The following is a 21,171-nucleotide window of genomic DNA, read 5'->3' as shown; positions in this document are numbered from 1 at the left end:
ACCACGTGGATTATTTAAATATTTTATGTTTTTAATTCGATGCATCAACCAAATGGTCACATGTTTTTTTTTGTTGTTGTCAACTTGCAACCAGGAGTTTGCGAAATTGTTAGTTCAAGAAAATCTATCTTGATAATGGTGAGTTTACATCTGATTCTTTTAATAAGTATTGTATGACTATTGAAATTTATGTTGAACATCATGCGGGACATGTTCATATACTCATGAGATCAGAACTTTTAATGTCTTCTTGAGGACATTCAATCTTGCATGTTATAATATTCATTCACATCATGCCAACAAGTTATTATAATTAGTTTTTTCCTCTTGAAATTGATTTTCGGTTAACAACCTTATAATTCCAATTTATTATTATTATTATTATTTCAAATACGTTGTATATGTTTTAAATATGAGTCCAATTGTTTGATCACAACACACTAAGATGAGTCCTCAAAGGAGGTTGGAAATATATTTTGGGTATGAGTCTCCATATTTAACGAAATATGTTGAACCATCAACAATATATTTTCTTACAACTTCGTGTATTAATTGCTATTTTGAATTAGTTTTTCCAACTTGAGGGGGAGATAGTAAGCGGTTGGAAAAAAAAAGATCAGTTTAAATGAATTATCAGTATCTTGACCCTCTTACATAATAATTTGAACTGGAGTTTAAAAGATAATTCTTCTACAAAGTTCAATCAGAAAGAGTGGCTAAATCATATGTATCAACTACTAATGCTCCAATAAAGTCTGGTGTCCCTATTGGACAATATAATATTGCAAAATGAGTCTTAGACGTGCATGAAGCGTAGTAAACAAGTTGATTCCAAAGATAAAAATAATCAATTAAGAAAAGGAGCTAAAATGTAAGATGATCAAATTGAGGTAATAAGAATGCTGAAAGATTCCTCTGACATAAATTATAAATTTTAGTTTTAGAAGAACTCAAGTGTCTAAAATAAGTGACAATAAAGAGATATAAAATTATGTCATGAATAAAATATGATGGAACCAAAATAAAGTCAATGTTGACAATGTTTTTGCATATTATTTAGTACTAAATATAATAAGTGATAATGTTAACGAGGATTAAAAGTCTATAAAGGATTATAGATAAAGAAATTATCAACTAGAATAGAAAGACTCAATTAAGGCAAAATTAGACATGCTTCCCAAAGAAAATGATTCTTTTACTTTTACCTGTAGTCTATATACACCTAAAGATGTAAAACACCATTAGGTTTTGAGACATGTAGTCCATACGTTTGAAAATGAAAAACTAGATAGATTTTTGGACATGTAGTCCATTTACTTGAAGACATAAAACTAGTTAGGTTTTTGGACCTGCAGTCTGTATACTTGAAAATGTAAAATCAATTACGTTTTTGGACTCATAGGTTATACATTTGAAGATGTAAAACCAATTGGATGCAAATAGATTTTTGTGCAAAAACAAAATAAGAACAATGAAATTTTGAGATTGAAACATGACTTGACATTAATTTTGAAAACACATTCACCTGTAGTGGATGTGAGTAGTTTTGATACTTAACCACTCTAGTAGCACGTGAAGGGCTCAGTTTACATCTAATGGATGTTGTTACAGCTTACTTATATGACTCTCTTGATAATGACATGTACATGAAAATCCTCGAAGGAAATAATTTCCCCAATAATGCATATTCTCGAGAAGAATACTCTATGGATTAAAGCAATCAAGTCGCATGTTGTATAATCAATTTAGTGAGTACTTGCTAAAGGAAGGAGATAAAAATGATCTATTTGTTCATGTATTTCCATTAAAGTCTAAAAATAGATTTTCCATAATTGTTTATGTAGATTACATAAATATTATTGGAACTCTTAAAGACCTTCCAAAAGCTATAGATTGATTAATGAAAGACCTAGGAAGCACAAAGTTTAGTTTGGAAAATTGAATATTTAAATAATAGAATTTGTGCACCAAGAAGCTTATATAGCAAATGTGCTTAAAAGGTTTAATATGAGAAATCACATTCATTGTATATTCCAATGATTGAAGGTCTCTAGATGTGAACTAAGATCCTTTTAGATCTTGAGAAAAGGACGAAGGAGTATTTGGTCTTGAAGTATCATGTCTTAGTGTTATTAAAACACTAATGTATCTTACTAAGTACACATTGCCTGATATATCATTTCCCACTTATTCACTAGCAAAATATAACTCTCCACCAATACGAAGACATTTAAGCATGTATTTCGTTATTTTAGAAGTTATTTGTCAAATCCTCATAATGATATACCATAAGTTTACATAAAGTGATACAACAATTCCATGACAATATGTGAAACAAGCCAAAATAGACACATTGGCTAATCATGCAAAAATTTTAGCTCAACATGAGAAAAAATGGCATCACATGTGAAGACAATGTTACATGTATTGCTCAATTGAAAGAAAGATGCATCAAAGGAGATAAAACAAAATATATTTTACCAAAGTTTTTTTTCACCCACGATCTCCAAAAAAATGGTGATATAGATGTTCAACAAGTTTGTTCACATGAGAATCTAGAATATTTCTTTACAAAATCATTACCAAGGAAGACTTTTGAGCAACTGACTCACAAGATTGAATTTTGTCGTCTTAAAGATGATTACATGCATGAACGGGAGAAATAAATTGTTCTGCACTATTTTTCCTTTCTTTTCATAGTTTTGTCCCATTGGATTTTCCTAGCAAGACTTTTAATGAGGTAGGTGACAACATGTTGAAGGATGATGTATTCTTTTTTCTTCATTAGATTTTTATCCCACCGTGTTTTTCCTATTAAGATTTTAATGGGACATGTTCTTAGATAATGGTCAGTCAAGGGAGAACGTATGAATAATCTATTTGTGGTTGTCTATATCTTTATCTTTTATTATTTATCTCTTGTAACTTTTCAATTATCTTTTGTATCTATAAATAAATTACTCATAAAAAGAATACACACATCATTTTCTCTAAACTTTTGTATTCTCTTCTTTCTCTACTTTTTGCTTTAAGTTATATTTTATTTAACACATTTGATATTTTTTCATTACCGATAAAAAAAATACATCTTTTCGTTAAAAATTTAAAATCGTTTCATATAATTACATTATGACTCTTAGAATAAAATCATCTAACATAAAGTGTATAATTGGAACATTGATTTAATTGCCCTTTACATTCATAAATGATGATTTTAGATGATGATTTTAGGATATATATATATATATATATATATATATATATATATATATATATATATATATATATATATATATATCCCCGATTAGTAGTTCAATTATTTACAAACAATTTATATTTGTTTTTACTTTACAAATACTTTCTATTGCTACTAGTATTTTAGTCAGTGAAAAATAACTAAATACATGAATCAACTGCATTGAATTATTTTAGTTTGACTAGTAGACTCGAATTTGGGTCCAAAGTATATAGCTATGTTAAAATAAAGATAAATAATACTTAATTTCATATAACTAAAATTTATAATAAATAAATATTTTTAAAGATATAAATATTTTTAACAATATAAATTATGTTTTACATTAACAATAAATAATTTATATTCTAAAGTAAGTTATTTTTAGTTACAGATATTTCTTTAAAAGAATTAAAACTTATTCTAAAAATAATCATAAAATAATAAATTAAAAGAGATAAGCACCATAGAAAATTATGTATACAAATAAGATACAAGAAGAATAGGTTGAGATAAAAAAAATAAAGGGCTATTAAATTAAATTAAAATTAAAAAATATTTGAATGAAATAAAAAATCTGAAACTAAAATCAAATACTCAATATATAATATTAGGATAAAACGTATAATTCAAAAAATAGTGACAACAACTCCTCGTAAGAAATAACAACTTAGATTTATGATATAAAAGTAAATTTACTATATTATCTATCTCGTATACATCAAACAAGAGAGAAGATTAAGAGCTTATCCTGCTAATATTTTTTTCTGCTGTTATCACTTATCATATATATTCCCCTATCCCATTCCTCCTTATCTAGCTTCGCTACCAAACAAGTCCTAAGAATTATAGCAATAGTATATAGCCATTTTGGTTATTGCATACTGGATTGGGCTCCTATTCAAAACGTTGTTTTAGCTTTAAAGCAGCTGTTACGTTTTTTACCAAAAAAATAAATGGATACGTGGTTTTCCTAGGTTCAATATGTATTATGTTTTGATATTTTCAAATGTGAATCTAAAAAAAAAAAGTTATTTTCAAATGTTTGTTCAACCGAAGCATCCATCAGCTGTCATGTATGCTGACAAAGATCTTAAAAGGATAATTGCCTAATCCTAGTATGATACTTCATGGATTTTTTTAATATAATTAGCGTACAATACAAATTAACACACTATTACTTAAAAAAAAATGACATTAAAAATTTATATTAATATTTTGAATTAATGTGTAATTAGATTAATTAATATAACTTATTTGATCATTCCTATAGGAATATGCTTGTTTGATGAATGAAAGTAATTGTCCTATCCCCCTATTTTATAAAGGGTGCCTGTTTGTGTAGGACATGTCAACGTGGAAAATTCCTGTTGCCAAACCTGTACTATGTTTAGATGAATAAAAAGTAGGAAAATAATCTATTTGTTTGAAATATTGCAAAACCAACACAACTGTAACAGAGAATTGAATCCATTAACAGCACTTAGGACGTAGAAGCTTGGAGAACCATCCCCCAAGTGTAATCGCATGTATCGCATGGTATTTTACACTGTAAGGTGCAAATTAGTAACCCTAATTTTAAGTAATCTTAACTCCTTTTCATTAATCCTCTTAAGCAATAAACAAATCGAGTATTATTTCATCTTTAGGAAGATTGATTGCATTTAATAATTAAGAAAATGTTCTAAGATATTGCAGAATTTATTTCAACACCAGGAAGGCTACCAAATCCAAAGATAATGAAAAGATTGTCTACGGAACAGATTGCAATTAACTATATTTTTCAAAAGTCCTTACAGTTAAAAAATGCACGTTGTCTCGAGATGAACACAAAAATTTCAAGTAACAAAACCAAAGCAAGTTGCTCCTAGGAGAGAACAGCCATGACATCTGAGACTCTCAAGGTAATATAGTCAGAACCATCTTTGCCCTTGAAGTCATTTCCAGCATATTTGGAGTACAAAACTGTGTTCCCCGGAGTCACGGACAACGGTTTTCTGTTGCCTTCCTCGTCCAGATGCCCCGGCCCAACAGCTATCACCTGTAACATTCCAAGCATTGCAAAAGCTTTATTCAGTTAAAACACTCCCAACAACATATAAGTGAAACGTAATATACGTACAACAATTTATACAATATTTTTTGTGTCTGTCTCTCTCCTCCATTCTATCATTTATTGTATTTCAAATTCAAATCTTTCTCACTTTTCTCTCTTGGTTGTAAATTTTGTTGTATAAGTATCATTTCTCTAGTTAAATTGTGCCTGGGCATAGTCTTATTAATTAGTGACATAGGCTACACTATCGTTTCAAACAGAAGATGACTATGATAGGAAGGCTTACTGTTCCAATCGAAGGTTTGTCCTTGGTTGCCTCTGTAAGCAACAAACCGCCAGAGGTTTTTTCCTCAGCTTCAGCAACCTGTGTTCAATATTTAATCGATTAGAAGCTGCCATCAAAATTATCACAGGCATCCATAAGCAGCAGAGACCATCGATGGCATACAAATAAGATACACATCATATTCTTCTGTGTAATTTGACAGGGCAACAATTATTCTTAAAATACATAGATACTTGGCATGCAGGCTACATATTTAGATATGTAAATTCATATAGAATATACTAACAATATAATTGTCATTTTGCAAATCCAAATTAAGAACATACTTCTTCAACATCACTAAATAAAAATTATAAATCACCTACAAATAGGACTAGTATTAATCTCATTCCCTTTTTGAACATCTATTCATAAAGAAGACAACTACCATTTCTGATTCATCAAGAGACAATGCTTCTACATTTCTTCTCATACGTACTTCTATGTCTCATATTTGGTATCAGACATATATCTGCTACTCATGCATGAAATAAATGCAAGCATAAATGCTTCACAGGAGACCAAAGTGTATTTAGATGCTACTCTTATATGGACAACAAGATTAACATAACTTATACACGAACAGAACTTAAATAAACCTTGAGAATTATACACTTTATGAACATGACTTACAAATGATCAAATATCACTCTCCACCTATAGATCCAAACACTGGAATAAGCAAAGCTCTAAAGAAGAAGTACCTTTATGAGGACTCTATCATTCAAGGGTTTAAGATCCTTGATGTCATCAGTTTCGAGGATACCAACAATGTCATCATCCTTCACAATAAGATGCTTTGTACCATTGAAGTCCACCTCAGTACCTGCATACTTCGAATACACAACTTGTGCACCAGTCTGTACACAGACAATGAACTCATTACATAAGCATCAATTAGAGGCAACCCCAACTCCCTTGCACAAAAAGTAAACACAGATGACTAAAGGTTTAGTGACCTCCCAACATAGCAGCAACATTACCTTCACACTAATCTCTACATTGTTCTTCCCAACTGTCTTTCCTTCCCCAACAGCAACCACCTCACCCCCTTGAGGCTTCGTTTGAGCAGTTGATGGAAGCAAAATCCCACCCTCAGTTTTCTCCTCTGCTTCCTTAATTTTTATTAGCACTCTATCTCCCAGAGGCTTTATCGCAGTGTACTGCACGGCAAAACCAACACTCAGTTACATGAAACACTAGATTATAAAAGCACACATAGTTCAATATACCAAAATTGTTGAAACAACACCAGGACTTCTAAATCGACAATTACATTTTTTTTTATCAGCAAAGAATCGACAATTACATAATGTGCACATAGCAGTTTGGTTCCATAACTAAATTACACAACCAATCCAGGAGAAAAGGCTAAGGGAAAACATTAAAAATTTGACACATAAATTGTCCCAAATTAACATCAAGGCAAATGTGTATCCAAACAAATTGTTGTCCACAGTACATTTGGGAAATGCGGAATTGATATAACTTTTTTTTTCATTTTAAGTAAACACTCTCTAATGTAAAAATTTTCTAGAACAAAAGAAAAGAAAAAAGTAATACACTATAATGAATCCTACTAATCATCCCTCATTCATTTTTAAAAACCTCAATGAAACATTAAAAACCTTACCCCAATACTCTCCCTTTCCTTACCACAAGAAATGCAGCACATTAGAAACAACACTTCCAAATAAAAATATTAAAAATTTGGTACATAATTGTCCTAAACTAACACCAAGACAAAAGCTTATCCAAACAAATTACTGTTGGCACTGCATAATTTACCAATCCCACCAGACACTCAACAAATTCGGGTATTCTGGAAACCAGGAATCGAGGAGAGATTTTAATTTTGAGTAAAAATTCTCTAATTTATGATTTGTTCTAGAATGAATCATTCTAATTATCTTGTATTCAAATTATATTAATTTTCATTAACACAATTGTCTCTCTTAATTAAGAACCTCACGGCACGTTTGGATAAACTTTCAAGAAGAAGACGCACTTCAAGCAGAAGAAAACAAGATTTTTTTTTTACTTCCCATATGTTAATTCGTAGAAAAGAATTTTTTTTTTTTTTTTAACTTCCCATAAGTTAATTCGTAGAAGCTCTCTCGTTCTCTAAATGTGATTTTTGACTTATGCATTAGGTTCATTTCATTTTTATTTTTCTCATTTTATTTTCTTCTACGATACGTGCTTCTTGGTAAGCTTATCCAAACATGCCCTTACTCTAATACTCTCCTTTGGCATTCCATTATAAATGCAGCACATAAAAAAAAAACACTTTCAATTCATCTTATTCATATATTTTTATATATAAAAACAAAATAAGAATTAAAAATTAGAAAAAAAAAGATATATATACTTTGGGGGCAACAACGGTGGCGGCTTTGACAACCAAGCCCCGGAAGGACCTTTGGGAGAGATTGCCAATTCTAATTCTGCCCGTGGAAGCAAACTGAACAGCGGAAGGTCGAAGCCCTTCAAACGACGCCGTAGAGATCGATGACGCTATTGCTGTGAGCTGAGCGCTGGCCATTGATTCGAACTTGCACTGCGCAAAACGAAATTGGTTAACGAGAACACAAACGGGTGTTGAGAATTGATGTGAGAAGAGAGTTGAATTGGGAAATTACTACCTTGTTGGTACACGCGAAGCAGAGAGTGTGAACTGGCGTTGAAAGTTGAACGAAACGATGACGAGATGAAGGTAATAAAACCCTAAAATAGCGATAGGGGGTTTTATCTGATGATAATGGAGCCTTCTAGAACGAGCTAGTGTGCTCTCGTGAGCAGAGGATAGTGTGAGTGTGTTGCTCACGCGCCTGAACCGGCCCGTTTTTAGTGGCCTTGTAATTTCTTACACTTTTTTTATTTGAGAAAAATTAAAAGAAAATTTGAAGAATAAAAAATGATGATGGAAATTAATTGATTGGAAAATAATGTAAAAGAAAACAAAATAAATGTTTTTTTTATTTAAAATAGATAATAGATACTAGCATCCACCTTAAAAGCAAAGTACTTCCCTCGAGTGCATTCTCTTCAAGCCAAAGTCACTCATAATGCAAGTTTCATGTGGAAAAGTATGATGGAGTGTCAGCATATGGCAAGACAATTGGGTCCCAAATCTGAGAGGTAATCGTATCTTTAGCTCCATTCTTTGATGACTTTGATCTAAAACTTTCAGTTGCTTTTCTGTTCTCTGCCAATGATGTTGAAAAAATCAACATGTTGTTTCCCCCTCAAATAGCTCATCTCATTTAGACCTTTCCTCTCCCAACCAGAAATATTCCAAATCTGATTTGTTGGAAATATACACCCCATGGGAATTTCACTATAAATAAGAATTCTGACAGGCAAGCAGAGTCCAGTTCAACATCATTTGTGAGATGGAAGAATCTGTGGGATATTGAAGCAGTCCCTAAGTCAAAAGCTTTGCCTGGAGGGCGTGTAGAAATATTATTCCTGTTAGGAAGCATATGAAGCAAAAGGAAATCATTGATGAAGATGTGTGCCCATGGTGTGGAAACCATTCAGAGACCATTCATCATGCTTTACTTGCATGTGAGTAGAACAGGGAGATTTGGTTTGCCTCTCGGCTTTCTATTAGAATTGACCCCACCCCTCAATCTCTAATTTTGCTGATTGGATTAATTCTTGGATTACATCCAAAGAAGTTGAGGCAACAAGCTATATTTTCTGTCTCCTCTGGACTATTTGGCAAAGAAGAAACCTTTGGGTTTTTGAAAACAAGAAGCAACATTTGCAGCAAACTCTGGCAGTAGCAGAATCTTTGTCTCTCCAGACCACCACAAACTCTGACCAGAACCAATCTCAACAAGAGGTAAAGTGGATCCCTCCCCCGAATCACTACATTAAAGGGAATTTTGATATTTCTTTGAAAGACAAACGTGGAGCAGGATTTGGTGTGATTTTTAGAGATAACTTGGGAAATGTTTTGGCTGCTGCTACTCATTTTTGTCCCAGAAATTTCTCCTTTGTTTTAGATGGGCTATGAAGATAGCATCCCAAATGTGTTTCACTCATGTTCTATTTGAAACAGATAACATTCAGACCTTCAAGGCTTGGAACCAACCTGATAATTCACCTCCTCGGAACTACTTTCAGTCTGTGATTGAAGATTGTAGGGCCAACAAGCCAAGCTTCTCTGTTTGTGAGTTGAGTTTTACTAAAAGAATAGGCAATATGGCAGCTTATAGATTAGCTTTAGCAAACTCCTGTAATGAGATGTTTTGGATGGAGGATTATCCCCACCAAATTGCTTCTTTTGTTCTAGCTGATGTCAATAACATTTTTTCCATTGGATTATAACGCAGCTTTAACATAAAAAAAAAAAAAAAAAAAGAAAAAAAAAAAAAAAAAATATATATATATATATATATATATATATATATATATATAAGAAGAGTTTTGACTTTCTTTACATTGGTTTGAAGGCGGTGCTAGGGTGCATGATCTCGATAGGTCTTGCACCGTGCGTGGGAATTTTGAATCCTTGGATATGATAAACTTGAAATCAATGTATAAAATTAATTTGAAAAAAAAAATCAATATGTGGATTCAAATATTAATTTGAAAAAAAAATTAAAAGGTGAAAAATGTATAAAATTAAAAGAAAAAAATTGAGTTCATTTTTAAGCTAAAATCTATGACACTAAAATATGCAAACATTTTAAACATAATAAAATAACAATAATAACTTAAATTAAAGATCAAAATCTTTACATAACAAATCAATAATACTTGTACATTGAACTTAAGCGGGTTAAACGGATAGTCTGCGGATAAAGTCCATTAGGTCCGTGGGTTTAATGATTCGAATTCAATATAATTATACAGACTTTAAAAAAAGCCTGTTATCCGTCTGATCCATGGGCTTAACGAGCCGGTCTGCGGACTTGGGTTTGAATACCCATCGCTTATCTTAGCCTGTCATCGTCTGAGTGAGTTATGCTCGTGGTGAATCTAGATGAGTGGTTGCACCTTCAAAAACCATAAGATTGAAAAGATTTACATAACAATCTAGGGATGATCTTGGTCAAACCTCTTCCTTCTCCTTGTTGGACGGTGGTGGGTTCTAAGTAAGTTTCAAGGAGGTTAGACAACAGAAAAAGGAGTTCATCAAAATGATGGTCATTTTCAAAGGGATGTGAAGGCAAAGAGCATCTAGAGGAAGAGAAATAGTTGTTGACAAGAAATCTAGATCTCACCTTTCACAAAATAAAACTCATATATGCAAATATGAGTGCCAGCAGCTTGCGGTGGTGTGATTCAGCAAGGGATGATAGTGCCTTGCAGTGTTGTAGTTCAGGTGATGGTTCTAATGACAATAGGGTTTTGTCTACAATTGTGTAGAGGAAGAAAAGAAAGAAGGGGGAGGAGGAAGAGGGAAAATCCAGGAAAATTGGAAAAAAAAAGAAGAAAAGAAACAAGGATAAAAAAATCTTAATCATCGTATTAAAATCAAAATAAATCTAACCACTAAAATTTAGTTGTGCACCGTGCAAGACCTATCAAGGTCGTGCACCTTATACTCCATCTTGTTTGAGTTTCTAGTTTTATGCATTTGATTATGTTATATACAAACAAAATCCAAAAATATTAAAAGTTTAGTCCCCCGTGAAATCACATGATTAGTATGCTTTACATGGTTAACTAATTCATAACATATGATTAATTTTTTTAATTTTGAATTCTACTTTGATGTTAAATATAAACATGATCTCTATTTGATTCTCTCTTTTTAAAGTTTTTTATTTTGTTTTTTTTATGTCTAAAAGGGGGATATGTATAAAAAGTATAACAAGTGGTATTATTGGTATTGAAATGGTGAAAATCATATGTTGGGAAAACAGTTATGTTCTTATTTTCAAGTTATCATGGATCAAGGAAATACATCAATTCAAAGGGAATGTGAAGTAAATAAAGATTTTACTTGGAGATATAAGGTTGACTTGATAGTGAATGAAAAAGGGAAAAAGAGAGGTGGTGGATTTGAATCCTCCACTAACAAAAAATTAACAAACTAACCAATAACATTTGTCAATGAAAAATAAATAAATCTTTTACTTAGGGAAAGCAAGACAATAATTATTTACTTAGAAAGAAAAGCTTTAAATACCCTAGCTTTACAATTACTTATACAACCTGATGGATTGAAGATCAATTAATATTGGCTTTCAAGGTTGGTTTCTCATCATAAAAAAAAGGAGGAGAAATTAAATGTAAAACATGACCTCTTGTACTTTAAGACACTACTAAAAAAATAGGTTTTTACGACGATGTTTAAAGTCGGTTGTAGAAAAATTGTCATTGTATTAGTTTCGGTGGCAATTTTGTAAATACTGCCCACATTTCAAAGACGTGGAAAATCGTTTTTGAAATGTTGGTAGTAATCAAAGACAGTTTTGCGAAAATTGTCTTTGAAATTTCATTTTTTTTCATTTTTCATTTTTAATGCCTCATCTTCATTATAGAAGCCCACGTCCTAGTTGTCATTGTGAAAGAAAGTTCCTTTTTCACTAAGTGAGTTCTGTTTCCCTCTTGTCTGTATTTGGAGTTTACCTGTGGTTCGTAAGCCTGGTGTTCGATGAGCCATCTATAAGTTTCACTTGCATCATGTCACTCTGCTCACTCTGCCACCATCTATTTGTGCCCATCTCACTTCGTTTGCTTACTCCGCCTCTGGCAACATTGCAATCGTCACTTTGTCATTGTTAAAGTCGTCGTTGTCATTGTGGGGGTCGTGAGGGCATATTGTTGTGTTGCATTGGTACGCGCCTACTTTGTTTCCATTTAATTTGCTTGAAAACCTAGTGGCCTCGGTTTCTGCTTTTGGTTTTGACCTTATATTAGTTCATGTGTTTATTGTTGCTCTTGGCATGCATTCTTAGATTTGGAATAAGCTTAAGTCCAATCGTGGGTATTTGTTGATTGCTTGTTCTCTGTGTAATGATGATAATATGATATAGAGGGCAAAAAGTTAGAGATACATGTAAGAGAATTGCAGACTCTGGTGAAAACAAGTCAAATTAAACAATGAATGTAAGATATATCTACGAAAGAATGTATTCCTACAAAAAGGGAAACAGAAGCAAAGTATATGTAACTCACTATCTAACAATGTTTGGTGGGGTGCTTAAGTTAGTTAAGAGGCTTTGTTCTAACTTCTACCCCATTTACTTTAAGGGAGATTTTCCCAATTGCTCAGGTGCTTATTAATATACTTTAATCATAAGGTGATAAATACAAAAAGGAGAAATAATTGGACACCTGCATTTCTATTTTATTAACTTGAAGAGTAATATGAAACTATCAAATTGAAGGTCAGGCCCACTTAGATATGAGAGGTAGAGAGATAACAACAAATCACAATGAAACATCCTCCTTCTTCAGTTAGGTATCTAAGATGTTTTTCTTGTGAAAACCATTTTAGAAAACTCTAGCTCCTAAGATGGTTTTGGTGAGAAAATCGTCTTTAAATTGTAACTTTTGTAACTTTTATTAAATAGAATATTTAACATTCTAAAAAAAATTGTCTTAGATACATTTAATGACAGTTTTAGCTAACAATTGTCTTTAAATGTTGAATTTTTTAATTTTATTTAAAATAAATATTAAATATACGAAGACGGTTTGCTACAAAACTGATGTCGAATATGACCTTTTAAGACGGTTTTTGAACTGTTGTGGAAAGTGGTAACTTTCCAAGATGTCGACTACAAAGACAATTCAAAATCATTGTCGAATGTGTGAAATAACTGTCGTAAAAGGCGAGATTTTTAGTAGTGAGAACAAGATTCAAAACAATTGCAAGCAGACAATCTTTCAATTTATGACAAGAGAAGTTTTGGTGAAGACAAAGCCAATATAACACTATCACAAAAAGTCACAAAACAAAACAAGAAAAAGAAAAAGTTATGTAAAAAATTGAAGAACAAAGCCCAACATTAAAGATCAAGGCCAAAGTCTTTGGAATGTTATATAAATTATTCATGCCTTAACAAGTTTGTATCCAATGATCCATCTAGGGTATTAAAGTTGAAAATGACTTTCTAAAATGACAAGAAGTTTAACCTATTTTGAAAGAAAATAGTTAGATAATTTAACTTCATTTGTATTGCATTTTAAAAAAAAAATAATCATATGCTTGGTTTAGAAAGAGAAAGTGCTAAAGATTTAATTTGTGTTATCCTTACTAAAAAGAGTGATAAACAACTTTTGAGTTTTCCTTTTTATTGCATTCCTTTTTTAAAAAAATAATCATCATTTTGTTGAACCATTTTATTCTCTATGAACGTTATTTCCATCTATTCCTCCACACCATCTCTTCTAGAAATGTGATTTCTTTGTTCATCAAACACCTTGTGTTCTTTTGGAAATGTGGTTGACTTGTCCACGCCCTTTCTCCAAGAAATGTGGTTCCTTTTTGTTTTCAATTCCTTTGTTTGTCGAACCTTCTTTGTTTTTCAAAAAATATCTTATAATTTGAAAAATTTTATTTTAATGTTATGAGTCATGCACATGTTCCATATTAGTAGTAGTGCTTATGAGGAAGAAAGGGAGAAAAGTAAAATTGTTTTCCTAAATGTAAAAAATTACTTTCCAGAAACGTATGCCTATTTTAGAAAGCAATTTCTAGAACTATGTGTTAAAATAGTTCTAGAAGGTAATTTCTAGATTAGGTATATGTTTTTGAAAAATAATTTCTAGTAAAAATAAAAGAATTCACATGTAATATTAAAAAATAAACATAACCCATTGATGCACTTTCAAATAAAGTAATCGTCACAATAACTTATTAACAAAAATATAATGCATAGTATCTTCCAAGGCACAACATTATATATAGGGTTTGTTTGTTTTGCTAAATAGAATTGGACAACTCAAAAATATTTATTTCGTGTTTCTTTTAAATAATAGCTAATGGACAACACAGAAGAAAAAATAGAGAACAACATCAGAAAAAACTCTAAAACTTTGTAACTCACAAATGCATCAGACAACTCTTTGTCCGATGGTTATTATATGGAAAAGTAATAATTATCCTTATCTCTCCCTCTCTTTCCCATGTTCACATTCCTACTCTGTGACACGATAAGATTTCATGTGTATTTCTTTATCTTGTTCACTTTTCTCACTTCTTTTATGTTGCTTTCTCTAATTTTGTTGTTTATTTTCCATTCTTTGCGGTTATTCCAAGCTTTGCCTTTTAATTATCACCTATTTATTCAAAGCACAATTTATTGTTCTCAAATTTTAAAGAAGCTCTCACAATGAAGTTGCATATCTGTATTAAAGGTATGAAAAATTCTTCAATCAATTTTGTTATATGTTTGGGTGGATTTCAAAAAAATTTTGGATTATCATCCATATGTTTAGCAAACTTATTATGTTTATTGGTTTATTTCAATAAGGCTTGATCTTTTCATTATTCCTTCACTAAACTATAGATCATTAGAGCTCCTTCTTGTAATATGGTTTGTATGGTGACTATGTATACCTTGTACTAGTGTGGCACTTGTATTCCGATTTTGTAAAATTATTTTGCTTTTTAAAAAAATAATGGATTCACTACTTTACTTAGCATTTGACCTTAACATGTTTGATTTATTGTCTAAGCCAACTTTTTTAGTAGTTGCCTTCAACTTTCTTTTGTAAAATGAAAGTAGTTACACTGTATAATCTTTTTTCTAACTGCAAAGTACATTTTATTAATATATTGAAAGGGTACAAGTTGTACAAGTGCTACATTCAAAGTCAAACCTATATTCCCAACACTACAAATATTTAGTAGCCTGTTTTTCCTCCCCCAAAGTGCAATATTCCTGACTCTGCACTGTATAAATATATGCTAGAGTATTCATATTCTATCAACTACAAATAAACATAAGTAGTAATAGATGAACATAAAATAAATGATTTGAAATTTTGCAACCGTTGTGCCCTTAACAAATGCCACTCTTCTCTCAATTCCAGTTATGCAATTTCATTGTGTGTGTGTGTGTGTGTGTGTGTGTGTGTGTGTGTGTGTGTGTGTGTATACCCACACACACACACTAAGAAAGTTATTGTCCAATGGCATGTTTTTGCTAAAAGCCAACAATGAAAGTAGGAGGATTCAACAAAATATATGGAATAGAAAAATGAATAAGAAACTTTATAGTTTACATTGTGAGTAAATTAGTTATGTCATTGAATTTATTATAAAGAATAAATTTTCTAAATTCAATGGCATAACTAATTTACTCACATTGTCTGCATTTTTAGGAATTTTGTCAATAAATCTTTGCTTTTGTGAATAAAATTGTATAAAGTCAGTTTAGGAAATAAAAAGAGAGTTTTTAATGTATTTGTGTGAAATTTTGATGTTATAAGGGCATTTTTAGTAAAAAGGAAAAAGGAGTTGCAGACTTCAACTTGCCACAACGAGCCAGTACCAGTGATTAAGTGAAAGAGTGTGAAGACTCGCTATAGCGAATCTACACCTCACCATAGTGAATCCTCAGTCTGAGATCAAGAACTTCCAACAACAAGTGCACCTTTTGCCACAACGAGACTTGGTCTAAAGAGCATGAAGATTCAAGAGAAGTGATCCTTTGCAAGGATTGAAGACTCGTTGCAGTGAGAGTTGTCCTCTCTACAACGAGATGCTGACATGGCAGGAAAAAATATAACATAAGATCTTATTAAAAGAGGTTGTAACAAATTTTGGAGAACTTTTTGTCATTGTTCAACTGTTTATAGTGAAAATTATGATTTTTATTTTCTTTCTCTTTTCTTCAATTACAAGTTTCATTTTGTATTTTTCTTATGGATCAAGTTATGATCCATTGTAACTAACTTCAAGTTGCTGGATTGAATAAAGTAGATCCAAAGTATGTGATACTCCAATTTCTTTTTCATTTCTTAGTTTATGCAATCTTTTTCTACTTCTTTGCTTGAATTCATTCATAGGCTTGATCTTGCTTAATGGAATTGAATTTTGTTGGAAAACAAGTTTAATTCTATATCTGAAGTAGAAATGTGTAGGAATCTAGTTTTAGGAATGGAATTGGGTTTTCACATTGCATAGATTATTTATTCATGCTCTAATTGCTAGGTTAGGTTACCTAAGGGATTAGGAATCTAATTTATGGATTAAGGATCATCTACCTAAGGAATTAGGATTTGATTACTTGAGTTGAATCTTGGTTACATTGAAATTGATAATATGATTGGAAATTGAATCACATATGATGAATTCTATAGAATTCAAGTCCAGCAAATATTTTCCAGAATCACATATGCTACATAACTCTATTATGAAACCAGAAAATATTTTCCTACTCGCTATAGTGAATTCTTGTTTCGTTACAGTGAAATCATCTTTTGAAACTGATAAAAATTTGTTATTTGCCAAATTGAATTGACAACTCACTGCAATGAATTTTTTCCCATCTTTCTAACTTTCCCTAGCTTTAGATAACAATTGTTCAATTCCCTAGATATTATATAAGTCTCTATGGATACGATACTCTTATACTTGTCGTTTCTTACTACACATAGATTAGGTACACTTGCCTAGATCATGAGTCAACAAGGATGTATATCCATATTTTAACCATCTATATTGGATTTTTTCCTTAAATTTCATATTTATAAACAATTATGAAAGGAAAGCTTTGAATGCTAGAGCTTTAGCCAAGTATGAGTCACGAAGGGATGTTTTGGACTCCATCATTAGTACAAGTGACTCCTATTATACATGGGAATTGAGAATGTGCATAAGCGCATTTGCACATCTTTGTGAGATCTTAAGGGTATAAGGAGGATTAGTGCAACTTAAACATGTCATTATGGAGGAGTAGGTTGCAATTTTTTAATATACTTGCACATCACACAAAGAATAGAAGTATCCAAGTTAGATTCTCTAGATCATGAGAAACATTTAAAAAGTATTGTCAAAGAGTGTTGGTTGTAGTTTTAAGGTTGCAAAGTGATTTGCTTACTAAACTAGAATCAATTCCTCAAGATTGTATTGATGAAAGATGGAAATGGTTTAAGGTGATACATTTATCAATAAAAACATGACATACTAGGAGTCCCACCAATATTTTATACACAACTTATCTAATTATGTTTGAATCTTATATTGAACTTTCATGGATGCTTAGGGGCTTTAGATGGAACTTACATAGTAGTTACACCAAGTTCTTTTGATAAACCTATATATCAAACAAGGAAAGGTAGACTTGCAACAAATGCCCTTGGTGTTTGTACTAGAGATATGAAATTTGTATATGCTTAGGGGCTTTAGATGGAATTTACATAGCAGTTACATCAAGTTCTCCTGATAAGCCTATATATCGAACAAGGAAAATCATACTTGCAATAAATTTCCTTGGTGTTTGTACTATAGACATGTAATTTGTTTATGTAATTGCAGGATGAGAAGGATCAATTTCAGACTCTAGAATTATGTGATGTGATAATCACACAAAATTAATTAGTTGTTCCCATTGGTATGAAAAATTGAAATTTTTATTTGTATTAGTGGCATTGTGAACATTGAGTGTAAATATTTAATTCCATTTTAAAAATTAATGTTATCATAAATTTAGATGGCTCTCTTGCCTTATACAGAGGTAAACAATATCATTTGAAATAGTGGAGCACTAGTCTACGTGCACCTCAAAATCGCGAAGAGATATTTAATTACAAACATGTTCAGGCAAGGAATGTAATAGAGAGATGTCTTGGTGTCTTAAAGAAACAAAGGGCTATATTAAGAAGCCTATAATTTCATCCCACTAAAACTCAATATCGAATTATCCTTGCTTGTTGTTTATTGCATAGCTTTATCCACATGAACATGGAATTGAATCTAGAAGAATTTACTTCAATTGTAGAAGATGGGGTACTTGTAGGTGAGGAACTAATCAATGTAGTTGGAACTATTGAGCCTAGCAATGAGTGAACTCAATGACAAATGTGCTTGCAAAATAAATGTTTGTTGATTGGAGAAATAGGTGTAGGAATTAAAGATCAAGTAGTTTAATTAGAATTTGTATATGTAATGATGCTTGAATTGTAACTATTTGAATTTTATTTTATTTTATTTATGGCATAATGAAGTGTGCACTTTTATGTCATTTTATTTTGGTCACTTATGTGTTCTTTAAGCTTATTGTGATTCCTTAAAATGTTTACGGTTAAAATCTCACAATGTTGTAGTCTTTAGTGATGAAAGGTAAAGGTCAAAGTAGGAATAATCACTACCAAAAAAATAGGATTTAACGGGGGTTGTTTTTGGCATTACTCATGGTTTAAACCATCGTTAAATGTATTTCTTGCAATTGGAAATGTAACATCCCGATTTTTGTATCATGAAAAGTTTCTAGTAAAAACGTATAACATTTGAATGATAGTTAATGTTATAGCATTTTAAGTAGTGAAATAATTGTTTTGTATGTGTGTGTGTGATATCCTTGAATGGATAAGTGCTCTAGAATTTTAATCTTAGGCTTAAGAAGATGTGTTTTAGACTTGAGAAGTCTCGGTCAACATCCAGTCAACCATAGTTAACTAGTCAAAGAAAAGATAAAATAAGGGGATCTCCTCATTAATGACATTTTGTAATTATTTGATTTTTTAGGCTAAAAATTATTTTGAGCCTTGATAAAATTATTTTAATTATAATTAATTTTCATGTTTTTAGTTTAAAGAAATATTTTATTATGCATTAATAATTAACTTATTGAGCATAATTAGTATTTTAATTATAGAAAATCCATTTTAAACTGGATTTGAGTGATTCCAAAGGCCTTGAACCCATAAAATTATTTATGATAATATGATTTATTTATTTGGAGTCAAATACATTCAAATAAAATGATTAGAGATTCCAAGAATGTTTTTTATTTAAAAAAATCACATTTTAGAAATAACTTAATAGCCCCTAGACTTAATTTTGATCCCCTATAAAAGCTACTTTACTCTCTCCTCTTCATTCATGTTACAAACAACCTAGCCTCCTTATGCAAGTTTCTATTTCTCTCTTCCTTCTCTCTAAAAACTTAATCTTCTCTCTAGAATATCTTCACAACCACTAAGTCTCATCCAACCAAATTCAAGTATGTTGTAGAGGGCATCAAGAGCTACACAGGGGTGGTGTTCATTTTAATTTTGGATCTCATTTTCATAGAAGCCTACAAGGTATGGGGGAGTCTTTCCTTACTCTTGGAACCTATTGGTTGAATGGGTGAAGCTAAGTTTCTCAAATGGTGTTGTTAGGTTGTGATAAATTTCGTATTTTTTTTTGGTGCACTGTGAATTATTCTATTAGAATCTGGTGATTTGGACTAAAAAAATGAGTTTCTTGACCTCAAAAACCTAGGAAAGCATTCATGATATGTCTCATTTGGAGTTGTATAGCATTTGGAAATAAAATTTTAAGCTAGGGCAAGTTATGTATACATATAACTCTATTTTTGAAATTTTTGAAGCTGTGACTAGAATCTATGATTATTGACCTCAAAGTTGAACTCACTAGGTCCAAAAACTTAGCATTATACATAAATTACACCCTATTTGAGTTAGTATAGCTCTTGGAATCACAATTTTAAGTTTTTCTCTTTCTTGATAAATTATACTTTGTTTTGCATGAACTGCACTAGTGGGCTTGGTTTCTATAGATTTTGATCATGGAAATAAATTTCATCATGTTTAAAAACATAGGGTTTGATATAAATTTTGCATAAAATGGATTTCTACAACTCTTGAAAATTAGAAAATAGGTTTTGTGAAATTTTATTACTAGGTGTAGGGCATTTTGGTTTAGGGACAAATGGAGTGGATTTAGGAAATTTTGAGTTAAAAATTGAGGTCCTTGCATTTGAAAACCTTGAGATGCATATATGGTTTGTCCTAAGTGTATTTTTACATCAATGGGAAAATTGATTTTAAAGTGGGCAATGATGTGTGACTCCAAATGAGAATTGGTCATAAATGTGTATAAAATGCATGAAACTAATTATGTGAATTGTAGATTGTATTGTTTACTTTTATGGAGACTTTATAATGTGAAATTATGAGAATTGGTCATGAAGGTGTATGAAATGCATTAAATTAATGATGTAAATTTTAGAATTTATTATTTTCTTTGATGGAGACTTTATAATGTGAAATTATGAGAATTATTATGGTATATGTTGTAAGACCAAGTGAGTGTGACTACTTGGCAAAACATGTTGCATGTTATGTATATGAGTTTATTAATGATGTTAATTATGAACTGTCACACTTTGGAATTAGGTTTGGGAGTGTCCAACCCTTGGCAAAAATTTACTTTGAATGTCCTGTAACATCTCATTTTTTTCATAAAATAAATTAAAAATAATTTTATTTAAAATAAATAGAATTTTAGGAAAATAATGAGCTTTTTATAATTAAATAAATAAGATAAATAATTTTATTAATTAAAATAATAGTTTTAAGGTAAATAAAATAAATATATGTTTTTAGAAAAAAATATTTTATTTATTCATA

General features: G+C 31.0%; 1 protein-coding gene and 1 pseudogene across 1 annotated transcript; one reads left to right on the top strand and one right to left on the bottom strand.

Moving 5' to 3' along the window:
• Positions 1-4,915: 4,915 nt before the first annotated feature.
• On the bottom strand, positions 4,916-8,417 carry LOC114387837 (20 kDa chaperonin, chloroplastic-like). The gene is made up of 6 exons (XM_028348045.1): positions 8,262-8,417; positions 7,988-8,176; positions 6,600-6,779; positions 6,321-6,476; positions 5,578-5,655; positions 4,916-5,276 (listed from the first exon to the last, which is right to left on the bottom strand). Exons 2-6 carry the CDS (start codon positions 8,159-8,161, stop codon positions 5,103-5,105), a joined length of 762 nt encoding a protein of 253 aa, XP_028203846.1. The 5' UTR covers positions 8,162-8,176; positions 8,262-8,417; the 3' UTR covers positions 4,916-5,102.
• A 2,467-nt stretch (positions 8,418-10,884) lies between these two features.
• LOC114385911 lies at positions 10,885-18,666 on the top strand (annotated as a pseudogene).
• Positions 18,667-21,171: the final 2,505 nt, after the last annotated feature.

The sequence above is a fragment of the Glycine soja genome, chromosome 15 (genome assembly GCF_004193775.1).
Source record: "Glycine soja cultivar W05 chromosome 15, ASM419377v2, whole genome shotgun sequence".
Taxonomy (NCBI): domain Eukaryota; kingdom Viridiplantae; phylum Streptophyta; class Magnoliopsida; order Fabales; family Fabaceae; genus Glycine; species Glycine soja.
This window is presented reverse-complemented; position numbering and strand designations above follow the sequence as displayed.

Coding starts and splice junctions, on each gene's coding strand:
- LOC114387837 (XM_028348045.1), bottom strand. CDS start 8,161: ATGGCCAGCGCTCAGCTCACAGCAATAGCGTCATCGATCTCTACGGCG. Junction 6,780..7,987: donor CCACCGTTGTTGCCCCCAAA/GTATATATATCT, acceptor TTTGCCGTGCAG/TACACTGCGATAAAGCCTCT. Junction 5,656..6,320: donor ATGATAGAGTCCTCATAAAG/GTACTTCTTCTT, acceptor TATTGAACACAG/GTTGCTGAAGCTGAGGAAAA.